Source organism: Nomascus leucogenys, chromosome 13 (assembly GCF_006542625.1).
Source record: "Nomascus leucogenys isolate Asia chromosome 13, Asia_NLE_v1, whole genome shotgun sequence".
Lineage (NCBI taxonomy): Eukaryota > Metazoa > Chordata > Mammalia > Primates > Hylobatidae > Nomascus > Nomascus leucogenys.
This window is the reverse complement of record NC_044393.1, coordinates 93408285-93426034: the sequence shown is the minus strand read 5'-3', so window position 1 is coordinate 93426034 and position 17750 is coordinate 93408285. Positions and strand designations below refer to the sequence as shown.

The window sequence follows — 17750 nt, the reverse complement described above, 5'->3', positions numbered from 1 at the left end:
TGCACTCCAGTCTGGGCAACAGACCGAGACTCCGTCTCAGAAAAAAATAAATAAATTTTTTTAAAAAGTACAAAATTAATAAGATACAATAGTAAGATATGCAAAGTAGGGCTTCTTTTCACTGTTGTGTTCTAACATTTTCCCTTTTGATGGATAGTCTAAGGATGAAAAGATATATATGTAAAAATATACGTATATATTAAAAAAATTTTTTTTACGCAAATGGTAACGTAACATCTGTTATTTGAACCCTGCTTTCCTACTTATTTTTGTCTTGGAGAATGTTCCATGTTTATTCCCATATTCCTATAGTTTAGGTAATATATAGCTATTTCACTATGTGGGACATCAATGGGCTTTTGTGTTCTTTCCATTCTTTATTAAAAAACAAAACCTTTGAATACTCTTTCTTAGCAAACTCTTTTTTATATATATACTTAGCAAAGTCTTTTATATATATATACACTTAGCAAAGTCTTTTATATATATACTTAGCAAACTCATATATATACTTAGCAAACTCTTTTTTTTATATATATACACACACACCTTTTTATATATATATACACACACACTCTTTTATATATATACGTATATACATATATACATATATACATATATATGTATATATACATGTACACGTATATGTGTATGTATATACACATATACGTATATGTGTGTATATATATGTATATATACACACACACACACACACACACACACACACACAATTATATAAGCTGGATGTGATGGCTCACGCCTGATAGCACCATTTTGGGAGGCTGAGGCCGGTGGATCACTCAGGATTTCAGGACCATCCTGGCCAACGTGGCAAAACCCCATCTCTACTAACTCGAGTCAAAGTATAACTCGAGTCAAAGTCCTCTTTAAGGAATATTAAAGAAAGAAAAGATCTACATACTATAATTGTTTATTCTTAGTATTGTTGATATGATTTGGCTTTGTGTCCCCACCCAAATCTCATCTTGAATTGTAATCCCATAATTCCCACATGCCATGGGAGAGACCTGCTGGGAGGTGACTGAATCATGGGGGTGTCTTTCCCCATGCTGTTCTCGTGATAGTGAGTTCTCACAAGATCTGATGGTTTTATAAGTGTCTGGCATTGCTCCTGGTGGCACTCATTCTCTCTCTTGCTGCTTTGTAAAGAGTTGCCTTCCATCCTGATTGTAAGTTTCCTGAGCCATCCCCAGCCATGCGGAACTGTGAGTCAATGAAACCTCTTTCCTTTATAAATTACCCAGTCTCAGGTATTTCTTCATAGCAGTGTGAGAATGGACGAATACAGTTATACATGTGAAGCCCACAAAGCTTTAAAGCCCACCTCTTCCCAAAATAATTCTCATCAAACCTAACCAAACCTAAGTAGAAAGGGTTTTCAAAGGGAGTATTTACTGCCACGTTGAACCTCTTCGGCCTTTCTTCTACTGCTTGCCTTGAAGAGATTCTGTGCTTTTTGATATGGGTGGACATGGGTTGAGGTTGCAGGAGTAGCCTAAGGATAAAAGTTAGGCTTTCTGTTTGATTTAGAAGCGCATTCCAAACTTAGAGTCTGCCTTCAGGAAGTGTTTTGAACCGGCTTTTCAGGTGTAAAGACTATTGTGGGCCCTGCTGTCAACATGTCAAAACTGATGTGATGGACTATAATTTTTAGTACTTTATGATGAACCCTTAGGGTTATGGCATTACATGTACAGTTTGCTAGGCAGTGATTTTCTTGATTGACAGGAAACACAGTTTATTGTGCCCCATGTCTGCAGGGCAAGGGACAGTTGATGGAGCAGCTTTGAACTCTGCCAGCAATCCAGAGGTGTCAGTGTGCCAAGATAAAGAACTCAACTTCATTCATTTGGTTATAGTTAGAATGTGTTTATTGGCAACAAGAATATGGCTGCTAAGCTTTGTAAGGGTAAAGAAAGAAAACATTTCTTACTATAGCCTTCTACTTTTATGTCAAGAAAGACTCAGAACTTTGTCAGGTTTCACTTGCACTTCCCCCCACTTCCTACAGAGCAGAAGCTTACTAGTTGTAAAATATAAAGTGTTCTTTTTCTCATGCATTTCTAACATATATAGATTCTTGTGAGAATTTATTGGGGCATTTTGTTTATAGTGGCATAGATTTTATAATATTAGGTTTAGTAAACTTGGACAGACCCATTACAGTTGCATTATGGGAGGTAATGCACTTTCAACTTGAAAGGTTGGACGACAATAACTAGATATATGCTCAGCTTTGTAGGGCTCAAGGCATATTACATGGATTTCTTTCACTATGTAGGTAGTAAGCCTAAACATCTGTTTACCTCAAAAATACTTAATCTATTCTCAGAGAAAATATTTACAAACTTTGAAATTGTATAGTTGCACTTTTCAAACCACCTCCAGTTTCATTAGGTTGTTCTTGAGCTATCATGATCAAAACACAATTTAGCGATTTGAAGGGAAGACATTTGGCATTTGTAGCTGTTGCTGTTGTCCTTTCTAGTACCCTTCCTGGAACATTTTGTATCATATTGATTTAAGTGTAGTACTCAGGGCTTCAGGACCTAGAAAGGGCCATTGAGTTTTAGGAGGGAATAATTTCATTCTGCAAAGAATCCTTTTGGGCAAGCAACCAAGGGAAGAGTACCTATTCAAATTGGGGACGAGTCACTTGATTTTTAGAGAAAGTATATGGAATTGATTTATTGTAAATGGACATAAAGTCATTGCTGAAAGAGCCACTCAGCAGATACCTACTGAGTGCTTACTGTGTATGTGGCACAGTTTTAGGTAATGGATCCAGGAATTTATGTACTAGTGTGGGGAGACAGACATTAGAAAAAAGATTGAATGAACAAACTGGTGATAAATTTATTATAAAAAACAAATCAGGTTAAGAGTGAGTGCTAGTGTGGAGTCGAAGGTGTTTCTATCTCACATAGATTGCTCAGGGAAGTTCTATGATAACTAACATTTGAGCAGAGAGCCGAGGAATTAGTGTGAAAGTGAAAGTAAGGCATTAACCGAATATGTGGCTATCTACAGTAAGTCTAAAAGGTGGCATTGTGCTCTGTATGTTTTAGGAGCAGCAAGAAGGGCAGTGTGTCTGTTGCAGTGATGGGGGCTGTGGGGGAGGAGAGAGGGAGGTAGGAGATAAAGTAGGGAGAGAGAGAAGCCAGGTCATGTAGAGCTTTGTAGGCGATTTGTGAGGAATTTGACTTTTATTGTGAGAGGAAGCCAGTGGAGGTTTTTGAACAGGGAAATGACTTCCTCTGACTATATTTTAACAAGATGCATCTGGCTGGTGTGTGGAGAATAGAGTATAAGAGAGGCAAGTGTAGAAGCAGAGAGGCCAATTAGAGGGCTGTTTTATACAGTCTAGAGATGAAAACTGTTCACGGGGAATAGAGTGTCGGTGGTAGATATGGTACTGGGATGGGCAGCACTGTGGATGGAGCAGGTTTGCATGGAGAGAAGATTCAGGAATCTGATTTGGACTTGTTGAGTTTGAGATATTTGTTAGCTCTACAAGTAGAATTGTTGAATAGGCAGTTAGACGTACAGTTCTGGAATTTAGGGGGAAAGCCCCGGGTTGGTGTCATGCATATGGAAGTCACCATTATAGATGGCATTTGAAGCCATGAGACTGAAGGGGGTTACTTAGGGAGTGGGTATAGATTGAGAAAAGGTCCAAAGATCTGCACCTGGGGCACTGGGCACTCTTACATATAGAAGCTAGAGATATTCACTATTTATTCAACAAGTTTTATTCAGTACTTTCTATGCAGATAAGGAATAAGCAGCAAACAAGACTGAGAAGGAGTGGGTCAGTCACATAGAAGGAGAACCAATAGAGAGTGTTTTCCTCAAGTCAAGGGATGGGGAGGGGGATTGCTTGCCTAAAGTGATTCTCTGCAGAATGAAATTACTGCCTCCTAAAACTCAATGGCCCTTTCTAGTTCCTGAAGCCCTGAGTACTACGCCTAAATCAATATGATACAAAATGTTCCAGGAAGGGTACTAGAAAAGACAACAGCAACAACAGCAAAAACCAATTGTCTTGGCTTCAAATTGTTAAATCGTGTTTTGATCATGATAGCTCAAGAACAATCTAATGAAACTGGAGATGGTTCACGAAGTGCAACCACACAACTCTCTCCCTACTTTATTTCCTGTCCCCCTCCTTTCTCCCCCCCCCGCCGCCATCCCTGATCGTTCAAGAAGAAAGATTCAAGGAGTGATCTACCCTGCTATGCTGCTGAGATGTGTTAGGCAAGAAGAGAACTGAGAATTAGTCATTGAGTTTTACAGAAGAGGTCACTGGTGACCCTGACGAGCATTATTTATGGGATATGGTAGGATGTACATCTCATTGAAGTAAGTTTTGCTGGAGACTGAAATAGAAGGATGAGGCGGAAGCCGAAGATGATGGAGGATACAGTGATTATATAATTTATTATCCAGGCCAGGACAATTTGGGAATGAATGGAAGGGGACACAGTTTGTTGTTATGCTGGTACAACTGGCATATACCATATGGTCACTCTTGGGAGAGGGCAAGAAAGATTTCTCAAGTACCTGTTTATTTCTACTCTTTGTTTACTTTTTCTGAAGCAATTTCTTATATGTGACTTACCAATTTTTTTAGTCCATTGGTAATTCAATTATTTTAATAGACTTTGGTATGGAATATTTGTTCAGAGCCTTTTAATAGTTCTGCTTTGTCCACATGCAATTTATTTCCTCAAAGAACGAATTGACTTGACAGTTTTGATTTCCCTATGCACACTTGAAAAAAATCCTGTGCTTAAATATAGAAGTTTGTGCAATATGAATACGAAACTCAGTACTCTAGAGTTTTCATGGTTTAATTGAAATACTTTTTAGGGATGAGATATTCATAATAATAGTGTTTGGTCCTTTGGCAAAATAACTGTATAATGACTGGCATGTGCTTTGGCTAATATTCATTTTATCTGAGTTTCAGTAATTTTTTAAACAGAACATAAAAACGCTTGATAACTCGCCATTAATTTTTTTCTATTGTAAATTGTGTTTTATTGTAACATAATTTCATTTACAATACTGGGCTTCAGTTTTTTTCCTAAACAAATCTCATACCATATCAATTTTCAAAGGGGAGTTCATTTATGTTTATGAAAACCTACAAATATCGTTGGCAATTTATATATAAAATTTTCAGAGAACAGCAATGAAAAAGAGTGACATACAGATGAAGTTAATAGTGTTTTAAAGTAACATTGCTGGTTATGAGGGCTTTCCACTGTCATTAGCTAATAGCATAAGACACCACACCAGTGGTTCTCAACTTTGGTGACCTGTTAGACTCTTACGGTGCTTGTAAAACATCATGATGCATAGGCCCTACTACAGGCATGTTGAATAAGGATCTCTTGGGGGAGGAGTTGGCTTGCTTGCTTGCTTACTTATTTATTTATTTAGAGAGAGGGTGTCACTCTGTAGCTCAGGCTGGGATGCAGTGGCATGATCATAGCTCACTGTAACCTTTAACTCCTGGGCTCAAGCAGTTCTCCCACCTCAGTCTCCAGAGTAGCTAGGACTACAGACATGTGCCACTGTGCCAAGCTAATTTTTTAAAATTTAATTTTTATAGAGACAGGGTCTTGCTGTGTTGCCCAGGCTGGTCCTCAACTCCTGTCCTCAAGCAGTCCTTCTACCTTGGCCACCCACAGTGCTGGGATTATAGCCACTGTGCTAGCTGGCACTAAAAAAATCTGTGATTACAGAGAGGCTGAGACCTACTACTCTACATACTGAAGGATAAATTTATTTATGATAATTGATGTAAATCTGAAGTTCAGATGTGTTTATAATTTCCCTTCCTCCCTCCATCCCTTTCTTCAGAACTTAGTTCTTGTCAGAGCTAGTTAGAGTCTACTTCAAGCTTGTTAAGACTTCCTAGTTCTAGGAGGAAGAAGTGATCGGTTCAACATTTACTTGTATGCTTTTGCATGCTTGTGCAGAATTTGTATTATCTTTAATATGTGTTAAAGAATATCTTTAAGTCACTTACCCATTTTATGAAGATTATGCAAAACTGAATAATCTGTAGTTTTACTTTCCTGGGCACAGGTAAACTGCAGGTCATCCTGATATGCTGGAGAAGAGGGTGAGGTGCTGCTGACACCTCTGTGTGGTGCAGCTCTCACTTTTCCTTAGTATGTCTCACGGCAGATAACCTGTGACCATCTACTATAAGGACAAGTAAGGTCCTTGTGCTCGTCTGCATACTAAATGTCATCTTAATTTCTTTTTAATTAAAAAATACGTCAACCTTTCACTCCTGAGTTGCATGACTGCGTTTTCGAGATCATTGATTTAGAGATGTGACTGTGGTCTCTCTCATAGAATTCAAATAGTTTTCCTTCTCAGAGTCGGAAATAAAAAGAAATTGGTTTTCTTGAGATTTTCTCTTCTGTTCTTGTTTTACTTCTTAATTAAAAGAAAATCTAGATGTCATTTAGTTTTCCAAAGATGGAATAGAATTATCTTTGCCTTCTGGCGTAGTGGGTTTCTTCTTGCCTTTTTTCCTGAAGTCCAAACATGCTTTTGGGCTTTCATCGCAAGGGTTGACAGTTTTGTCCCATGGAATAATCACTGAATGAATACCTGATGGAATAGTTGTTCAGTTCTGTTTTTGCTTGCCTCAGAGCTTTTTAAAAAAATTAACAGACTGAAAAAAATAAGATTTACAGAAAAGGTTGAGAAGATAGTACAGAGAATTGTTCTACAAGCCCCATGAGCAGCTTCCCCTATATTAACATTGGACATTAGTATGGTACATTTGTTATAATTAATGAACCAATATGGATACATTATTATCAGTTTATTATTCCATAGTTTATTCAGATTTCCTTAGTTTTTGCCCAACGTCCTTTTACTATCCAGGCATCCCCTCCAGGATACCACATTACGTTTAGTTGTCAGGTCCCCTTGGCTCCTCTGACTGTGGCAGTTTTTCAGACTTTCTTTGTTTTTGCTGACCTTGGCAGTTTTGGGTAATATTGGTAAGGTGTATTGTAGGACGCGCCTCTATTGGAATTTATCTTATATTTTTCTCCTGATTAGACTAGGGTTATAGACTTGGGGGAGAACCCGGAGACAGAGTGCCATTTTAATCACATTATATTAAAGGTACATACTATAAACATGATTTATGACTATTGATGTTGACCTTGATCACCATCCTGAAGTGTAGTGTTTATTATATTTCTCTACTGTAAAGGTTTCTCCCCCTTTTCATAATCCTCTTTGGAAGGAAGTTGCTATGTGCAGCCCGCTGTCTGCTGTGTATAGCCTATAGCTATGTTCTTTCTCCTTTAGGATGGAGGATTGTATAATTTATTTGGAATTCTTCTGCCTGGGAGATTTGTCTCTTGTTGCCTATGTATTAATTAACCCATATGGACTCATGGATATTTATTTCATACTCTGGGTTGTAATCTAGTGCTACTTTATTTTTTTTCTCAAATTGTTAAGTTTTGGCCATTGGGACCTCTTTCAGTTGACCGTTGTGCCCCATTTGACCTACTCTCATCTCTGTGGGTATTTTTGTTTGTTTGTTTGGGGGATCATGTTCTTTCCTTCTTTCTTGGAACTACCTGGTGCTCCAAGCTCATCTTGAATTGTTCCTTAATAATAGAATCAGCCATTTTTCTAAAGAGGCAGGATTTTGTTGTTGTGGTTACAGAAGACGGAGAACTACATACAGTAAAGACAGATGGGATGCCCTTCCCCCTTTCTTAAAATCTGAAGTTGTTATGTTTAGTTTTTTACCTTGAAAGGGCCTCTTCCCTTTTTAGCCCAAGGCTGATGATTTGACCTCATTTTTATTTTCATGTTATAAACTTGGACTTTTGTACTTAACTCAGGATTTTCATGCAATTTGGAGCATTTTGATTTCAATACATCCATGATAAGGGATTTTTCATCTTCTGTAATTGAAGCACATTCGAGAAAGCAGTTCAGGGACTTTTGCCTTAACATTTGAAGGATTAAGACTAGTCTGTCTTTCTTTGTTCTTTTAAATGGAGTGCATCATACATTTTTATAAATAATGAAAAGGTTCTTTCACCATCACATTTGAAATCCTGCTGTCTGTGCCTACATTTGTCTTTGAGATTGCCTTAGGACACCTGATTTAAAAAATTTATAATTTTTATAACATAATGAAGAAGTTCTTTCTAGTTTTTTTCTTAAATCTTTTTGCATATCCCAGGAACAGAATCAATGTGACAGCTGGAGAACTACTTGAAATAAGACTATTGATTTTTCTTACTTCCTTGGTTCCCAGAGTTTTCTGAATTTTGGGGCATTTAGAACCAGAGGCATTGTCCCATAATTCAGTATCTGAGAGTGATATGGAGCTATATTGTGGTGGAATGTTTGGCTGAGAAACACCCATACGCTATTTAGGAATCATGGTGGTTCTGTATGCTACTTTTTCTGCAACCCGCTGTGGATTAGTAATCAGGAAGGCTTTGAGTGTAAAATAAATGCCATACTGACTTCCAGGGGAGACAAGATTAGAAAAGGAAAGACTATCAGATCTTATTAGAAAACTAACTAGATTAGAAAAGAATGTCAGATCCCATTACCTAAATAACTTTATATACAGAAACAGCCTACCATAAATGTTATGTATAGAAATAGCTGAAGTAGTTAATTCTTTTTTATTAATAACATCATTAGTAAAGCCTAACTGTACTATACATTTTATACTGCTTAATTCTTTTCAAAAATAAAATGCCTTCACGGATATTACCTTAATGAAAGTATTGGTCTAGAGGAGCAGTAATGTGGATAATAGTGCTTTTCTCTCTTATCAGATGGCTCTGTGAGGCACAAAAATACCAAGTTCATATATCAAATAATCAGTAACAGCAGTTTCAATCACTCATGTAAACTTACAGTCAGTATTGTTGAATGCCTCTTTTGGCAGTGTAGACTTTGCTACAGAGAAAAGGACCATTGGGTTATCCAAATTATTAGCTCCTTGCTATTGAAATTTTATTGAGCATTTACCATGAACCAGACTCTGAATCTCTTAAACTGATGCTCCATCCAGGTGGAATGAATGAATGAGCTAATGTCCTGCATTTTGATGCTTGTCTACTCTTCTTTAGAGTCATCTCAAATTCTTATCTAGGTCATCTTTACCTTAACACAATCTGGACCGTGATCACTGCATTCATGACAATTAGGTTTTTTTTTCTCTAGAATATAGAAACCCAAAATAACAGCGACTTGTGCAGCATAGAAGTATGTTTTATTTTTTTTTTTTTCGTTTTTGCATCCCCAAAACCTAGTTCAGGGCTTGACACATATTACTTGAAATAATAAATGCATTACCTTGCCCAATTAACCTTCACTGCCCCCACTGAGACGATAGATTTTAGCCTAGGAAACAAGCACCATCTGGGTTTGGGAAACTGGTATGGTGATAACAAAGCAGGATTTCTTAAAGCTTAGTCCGTGGACCACCTGTGGTAGAATAACTTGCTTGTAAAATGTCGATTGCCATGCCTCATGCCAAGGGATATAATTTGAAAGGTGTAGGATAGGGTCCAGAAATTTTCATGTCTTATAAATTCCTCTGGGTGATCTGAGAACCACTGGGAAGGAAAGGAAAGGAGAGGAAGAAACTGATTTGCAGTCTCACGACCTTTTAATAAATTCTCATAAAGTAGTGGCAGGGGCTCTATTTCCAGTCCTGGCTCCTGAACTCATGGTAGGACCTATTGCTTCTAGGAGTGCTCTCCAGAATTAAGGCCAAGATTAGGAAACGACTTAAAAGTTTATTTTTCACTCATGTGAGATAAGCTTTGAGGCAGGTCATGAAGTGCTGGAATGGAGGAAGATTCATGAAGTCATCAGCAACCCAGGCTTCTTTACTCTGATGCCCTTGTTCTTATGATCCAAGGTGGCTGCTAGGATTTCATTCAATGAATCTATCAATTCTTACTTCCAGATGGCAGGAAGGAGGAAGGAAAGGAGTAGAAGATAAATCCCCCTTTATTTTAAGGAGACTTTCCAGATATAACAAAGAAAGCTATATACATCTCTTTGGCCAGAACTTAGCCTTGTGACCACATTTTGCCACAAGGTTATTTTTTTCTTACCTGGCCCAGTAAAATGAACAAAAATCCCCTCAGAATCCTCTTACTAAAGAAGAGGCTGTTACTGGTCTTCACCATAATCATTAACTCTAAAGCTGCCCAAATAAACATCCTGGATTCTGTTGACCTCTTGGCAAGTGATTTTGCCAATTGTCAAAACCAGCTATCATCACCATCCTGTTTACGCCTACTCTTAAGTCTCCTCCTCATAATCAGTGGGAAAAGTGCTAAAATTATAGACAGATATGATTTCATATTACCTTTTAGTTAATTCCAATTATATTTCTATTTTTAAAATTATGGATTGTCATGTCCTGTAATCTGTTTTTTACACAGTTGTTTTAAAAATGTTCCATATTCCACTCTAATTCTCCCCTCTTACATTATTTTACCTTGTTTTAAATAGTTGTAGGTGCAGGCTGGGCATGGCGGCTCACACCTGTAATCCCAGCACTATATGGGAGGCCGAGGTGGGTGGATCACCTGAGGTCAGGAGTTCAAGATCAGCCTGGCCAACATGGTGAAACCCTGCCTCTACTAAAAATACAAAAATTAGCCAGGCGTGGTGGTGGGCACCTGTAATCCTAGCTACTTGGGAAGCTGAGGCAGGAGAATCACTTGAACCTGGGAGGCAGAGGTTGCAGTGAGCCAAGATGGTGTTGCTGTACTCCAGCCTGAGCAACAGAGCAAGACTCCATCTCTAAAAATTAATAAATAGGGACAGTTGCAGTGGCTCACACCTGCAATCCCAGCACTTTGGGTGGTGGAGGATTGCTTGATGCTAGGAGTTGGAAACTGCTTCTTACAAAAAATAAAAATACTAGCTGGGCATGGTGGTGTGCATCTGTAGTCCCAGCTACTCAGGAGGCTGAGGCAGGAGTATCACCTGTGCCGAGGAGTTTGAGGCTGCAGTGAGCTATGATCGTACCACTGTGCTCCGGCCTGGGTGGCAGAGTGAGACCCTATCTCTTTAAAAAAAAAAAGACAACCTCAGTTTTGAGGCACATGATGCGCCTTCATGTGCCTCAATCTCAGTCCCTTTTTTTTCAGTAGGAGATACACATTACAGGTGGGGGTGGGGGTGGGGGACATGCCATTTCTCTTAACTGCTGTTCAGAGCAGTGCCTGAACAAGGTGTGCTCTGAAAATACCTGTTGAAAGAACAAATGCACAATTTCCCTTCTTCCTCTTACTTCCCTCCCCTATTTAGGATATAAGATTGTTTCTATATTTAAAATATTTTATCTTGACTTTGTTGCATTATTTTTTCCATTTCTCACAGTTAACTTTTTATATTTTAAGGAAAGGTGACTATTCTTCATTCTTAATCAACTCCTGACTGTTCACTAATTCCTTGGTCACTTCACTGTTTTGAGTCTCCCTCTATGAATTTTCGGATTTTCTTTGAGATCCCCCTCCCCTCGGCCTCTTGTTCAATCTCTTTGACATTTCTGTAGCATGCTGTGTTATCGACTGCATGTTCTTGGAAATACCTTCTTATCCTTCTGCCTTTATGGGTTTTCCTTCTGTATTTTCTCTGTTGACCTCCTTCAGCTCTGTTACGGTGAGGAAAACACAATGTCTTTGCTTTCATCTTTATTCTTTTCTCTCTTTGCCCTCCCCTGCTTTGTGCAGTATCTCAGTGGCCTGCCTACTCTTTTACCTTCAACTATGATCTCTATATGGATTCCAAATTATATAAATTGTGTGTACTACTCATTACTGCACCACTCTTTTGTAGAGGAATTTAAGTTGAGGCATCAACTTAAATTCCTGTGTTATCTTAAACATTATGTTTAAGATAATAAAATTACTGATGTTAGTATTAATGTCCTGTGATCACATCATTAGGGCATTGCTTCTGAAACTGTTCATTGGAGTAACCCTAATGGATAAGGAGAGCAGCTTCTTGTGGGGTGTTTCTCTTGTCTAGAAAGCCCCTTCCTTTATTCTTTGCACCTTCTTTCTCTTTGTAAGATCAAGTTCAAAAATCTACATTTCACAAAAATTTCTGGGATGACACCAGACTTTATTGGCTTCCTAGCCTTTGAACTCCCACTATACTCATTTATCTATTTATCTGGCACTCCTCTTGTGCTTCTGTTATATTGTATTTTGAATAAATCATCTTTATTGTAAAGTGTCTCATCTCACAGCTTGTAATCTTATCCCTTTTTGTACTCCCAGTGCCTGGTATACAATTGGCACTTAATAATATTTGCTATGGATGATGGCATACCCTTTTTATTTACTTATTGTGTTCCATTTCTAACAGTGAGATTGCTTAAAAAACAATTTTTCTTAAACATTTAATATTTCACAAATGAAATGGAGGGTGCTTGGGCTGAACTGAATGACAGATTTTCAATGCCTGATTGTACTTTGCTTTGCACTATTTTAAGTACATTATAAAAGATGTGGAATGATTGTCTTAAAAGTAACTTTTCTTCATCTTTGTCTTTGGAATGTCATTTAAAACCTGGAATAAGAGAACCATGAGAAGACCTAGTAGGGTTTGTGAAAGCACACAGGGTTTTGCTTTGGAAAGTTCAGGATAGGGTAAGGGTGGAAGGAAAGAAAGAAAGAAAAAGAATAGAATGAATGTGAAAATATACACCCACTAGACCCGTACCATTTGATAAATAAGGTCAGGATGATATAAAACTAGCCAGGTAGAAGGATAGGTGTGTCAAAGTAGTGTATATATTGGAAGGATGAGAATTCATATCAAGAACATTTGTGCCCCTCACCCCCTACAAAAAGTTTACCCAGTTGTTTCTGTGATACATTGCTCAACAGTATAGTAATGTGACAGATATACTAAGTAAAACAGGACCTGTTAATGTATGATGCCTTTTAAAATTAAGGTATGGGGAATTCACTGTGATTGAACTTTAGTTCTGTGTATACTGAAAATCTGTACTAGTAGGGTATGATTTTAGACTCATATAAGGGGAACAAAAGACTCAGTTCACTTATCTATTTTATTTTGCTTTCTTTTTTTCTCTAGGGAATTTGAAGTACTGCCTTGTAATTCTTAATCAGCCTTTGGACAACTATTTTCGTCATCTTTGGAATAAAGGTAATCTTAATTAGCATTTCTATTTCTTTGCTTTCTTACTTTATTTGGGACTGACCAACATGATTATTAAGTACCCTGAAACCTGACTAAAAAGTGGAATTCATAATAAGGTGATTCAATTATTAATGATTAGAATAACTTATTACCGCTTCTCTGTTAAATTGTTTAAATGTGATTTCCAAAGCATGGACCCCGAAGGACGGAATACCGTACCGTATTTCAGAATTACAGTGTGGATATTAAGCCTGAATCCTCAACAAGTATTTGTTCAAGTGTAAATTATTTTTGGCACCAGTGATAGCAGAAAAGCATCCACATGCCTCATTTGTTGCAGCATCCAATAAGATATCTGCAGGGTGATTAGATTTGCAAAATCAAAAAAGAAGATGATGCTAGTACGTAAGAACCTCTTGGGGTGCTAAAAAATACAGTTAAAGATGGGATAGTGTCACAGAATTGATACTATTGGAAGGTTTTGTGTAAGAAACAGTCTTCATTAACTGTTTATATTATTCTTTAACTTTTATAGGATTATCTCTAGGTTGGAAAATAATGTTCAATATCATTTACTGTTTTGAATCTCTGTTCTTCTCCCATGAAACCATGAGTTTTTTTGTTTTTCTTTTTCCCCAAGGAGCATTTTTGTTGAGTTGTCAGTGGAAGTTTTAGGCCAAGGTAGATAGGCAGAAGAACTTGATTCTTGATGCCTTGATGCATATTTTTGCAATTCCTGATTCTCTCTTACCATCGTAGAACTCTTTAGTATTCTCAACATTATGTTTATGTTTCTTAGAATGCAAACCTCATATGTGAATAAGCTCACATCTGTAGTTGAGATAGTTGTGATACTAGAGGGAATAAATTATCACAAGTGATTTTTGTGTAAAGAACTTTTTTTGGTCTAATATAATTATAGTGAAAACTCTTGGTATTCTAAATTGAACTATGTTTAAGTTAGTGAACTTAAAATTTCACATTACAATTGTACTAACATTTCTCTCAAAGCATAAAAATTATTTAACCATTAACTTTTCTTTCTTAGCACCCCACTAATCAGGTAGTTATATGAATGGCTGTAATGTCTTTTGTCACTGTGTCTCTAGTGCCTAGTACAGTGTCTGTCACATAATTGCTATTAATGACAATCAATGAAAGAATGAATTTGGTATGGCTTATATTGCTAGAAAATACTAAAATGGTTAGGTATATCCTTTCTAATTGAATTTATTATATCACATTTTATATTGTTTGGGGAGAGTGTGAGTGACTGTTTTATTGCAAACATTAGAAATAGAATAACCATTGATGCAAACCGTTGGAGACCCTGAATATTCAAAGCTACATCTAAAGAAGTCTGTTAGGTTTAGGGGAGTTGAGGGTCTTAATTTTGCACATATTGTGAATGATGTAGATTTTTGAGCCGACCGAAGTTCCTCATTTCATTAGTTTTTCTATAAGGATCAGTCTGTACATGAAAAAAAACCAAAGGTATCTGAAGTATCAGGTATACTGAAATGGCTAGTTAATTCTCATTTCCAAAATAATTTGTCTTTTTTAGGTTATTGAGATGTTAAGTTCTTTCACGTATATACTAGGATAATCCTTGGTGTTCTGGAGCCTTTAACCATTGTAAGAAGCAGGCCTATTGATAAATACTAAAGAGTAGGTTTTTTGTGATTCTCTTAACAGAAGCTGTGCTTTTTATGTTTGTGGTGTCCCCTTTTGTGTTTCTTTTCTTCCGAGTAAAGGAAACAAAATAGGGAAGTATTGAGCTTGAGTTGTTAATCTTAACATAGGAAAGGCTTAGGAAAATGGATAGGGCAGCATTGAGAGTTTGGGAGAGGAGACAGTATTATGGGTTGGGGTATTAGCAAGTGGCTTGGGGGTGCTGTCCCCATTACCTTTTAACCCATGTGCTCAACATTTTCTGTAACTTCTGTTCTATGATACAAAGATTTGTGAAGAGCTGAAATGAAGGGATGAAGACCGGGCTGTTAAAATGGTTGCAAGCTTCAAAATGCAGAGAAATCTGAAGAGTGTTGCATAGTATATAAGACTCCTGCATAAAACTGGCAGTTTCACTTTATGCCAAGGACTTCTGTTAAGTAGATGTTTCCTGAGATTCATTTCAGGGAAAAGACTATGTTGAAAGTTTATCTTGAAGTTTCTTCCTGCAATGGTTAGGTGATATTTTTACCAGCAGCGAATCCGTATGGGTCTGCAGCAACCCCATCCTTGCCTGCTCAGGGATATAATTCAGCTGAGGGCAGAAGTGGGTTTAAGGTAAAGGGAGAGACTGAGGCAAGTTTTAGAGCCGGAGTGAGAGTTTATTAAAAAGTTTTAGAGCAGGAGCGAAAGGAAGCAAAGTACACCTGGAAGAGGGCCAAGCGGGTGACTTGAGAGATCCGAGTACCCTGTTTGGACCTTGATTTGGGGTTTTATACATGGCCGTAGTTCGGGGTTTGTGTTTCTTCTCCCCTGATTCTTCCTTTAGGGTAGGCTGTCTGCATGCATAGCAGGCCAGTGGCCCAGTGGCCAGCCAGCACTTGGGAGGGGCCACATGCTCTGTGTGTTTCCTAAAGTTGTGTGCATGCTCATGTGAGCCTTTTTCCCCTTACCAGTCAAGTATTCCTAGAGGAAGATCATATACCAGTTAAACTCCACCATTTTGCCTCTTGCAGTGTGCATGCTGAGCCTCCTTGCCCAACTCCAGAGACCTTACAAGGAAGCAGCTGATCACCAGCTCCAGGTGTTTGCTATCTATTGGGAGGTTGCCTTTCCCTGGTGCTGGCTGCCACTAATTATTTTAGAGAAACAGTTTAACAATTGCCTGACCATCACCTATGGTCCCCTGACATTCCTGGGGAGGGGACTTCTCCTGCTGTGCTCATGTCTGCTTAACTACCTACTCTAACAATATGAGTTATGAGATTTAGCTTAGATGCCTAAGGAGGGAGTTCAAGAGAGATTAAAATTATGGAGGTTTTAATGTATTTTCTCTTTTATATATCATGAAGTTTAGTGATTTTCTTGGTTAGAAGTCTTGGAGCATATCTCTCTACCTGTTCCAGCATTTTCTACGTTTGGTTTGATGATAAAGTAAGCACTTAGGTAGGTAGATGGGTAAATAGAAAGATGGGTAGATTGAAGTAGAGTTAATATCTAACTTTTCTGTAATATCAGAGGTTATTGGTATTTGTGACTTGCTATTGGTCTTAGATTTACTAACTTTTTTTTTTTTTTTTTTTTTTGAGATGGAGTCTTGCTCTGTCGCCCAGGCTGGAGTACAGTGGCACGATCTCGGCTCACTGCAACCTCTGCCTTCCGGGTTCAAGCGATTCTCCTGCCTCAGCCTCCTGAGTAGCTGAGAATACAGGCATGTGCCACCACGCCCAGCTAATTTTTGTATTTTTTAGTAGAGATGGGGTTTCACCATGTTGATCAGGCTGGTCTTGAACTCCTGACCTCGTGATCTGCCTGCCTCGGCCTCCCAAAGTGCTGGGATTATAGGCTTGAGCCACCGTGCCCAGCTACTAACATGTTTTTAAAAATATTTTGAGTCAGGCTTTATTTCAGGACGTCTCTTTCTCTTCCTGAAATATGTGATAAGTGCAAAAGTAGGGATACGTATGTTAGAAGGGCTCTGCCTATTTCTTGTAGGTTAGTTATTCTTGACTGGGGTCACGGTGCTGACAGCGTTCTCAGAGTTAGTAGTGGAGATCTCTGTGCTACAAAACATCATGAAAAACAGACATACTGGAATAAGGTTATATTGAGTGACTGTGTATGAGGTTTCTAGGAGTTCAGCTTAACACATATCCTCATTGTTAGCATGTTTTCACAGCCTTTCTCCACTTTTTCCACATGATTTACAGGACAGTGGTGATCATGTTAATTAGATTATGGCTAGATGATCAGATTCTTTTACCGTCATCCTTAAGATCACCTCAGGGTATGGGCAGCATACTTATTTTCATTGACAGTGAAGTCATAAAATATTTGACATATCAGGCAGGTCTTACAGATTAAAAAGAGGCACAAGTAGCATTCGTGAATTAAAGTATAAGCAAGGTCTTTGGTTTTATAGCATTAGTTATGTTCCATTTATTATTGACTGACACTAGTTGAGGCCCTTTTGTGTCAGGCATTGGGCTGGTTGCTAGAGACATGATAGTGGCTAGAATTGAGAGTTGGAGTCTGTTAAGTGCAGCCTATTCCTGTGACGGCATGTCCAAAGCTCTGTCTGCCCAAGCTACAAGTGCTTAGAATGAACTAGCCATGCCCCTGCTTCTTAAGAATTGATATTTTTGTAATAGTTGGTTAATTGACTCTACTTCGTTCATTTCCATTTGCTTTTCTTTAAAACGAAAACACTCTACCTAAATAGTTTTTAATAGACTAAATAGACTTGCCATAGTAATTATGCTAATCTTGTGCTAGTGTTAGTATTGGCATTAGATTTGTTTTAAATGAGGTAGAAATCTGCTATAAAGCACCTTACT

At 38.0% G+C, this 17750-nt stretch overlaps 1 protein-coding gene across 1 annotated transcript in view; it reads left to right on the top strand.

Annotated features, from left to right (window-relative positions):
• TPK1 (thiamin pyrophosphokinase 1) overlaps nt 1–17750 on the top strand; it is a 398550-nt gene that overhangs the window by 57150 nt on the left and 323650 nt on the right. The window contains exon 2 of the mRNA XM_030826376.1: nt 13177–13248. Within this exon, the coding sequence (XP_030682236.1) occupies nt 13177–13248 (72 nt within the window). The remainder of the gene's footprint in view (nt 1–13176; nt 13249–17750) is intronic.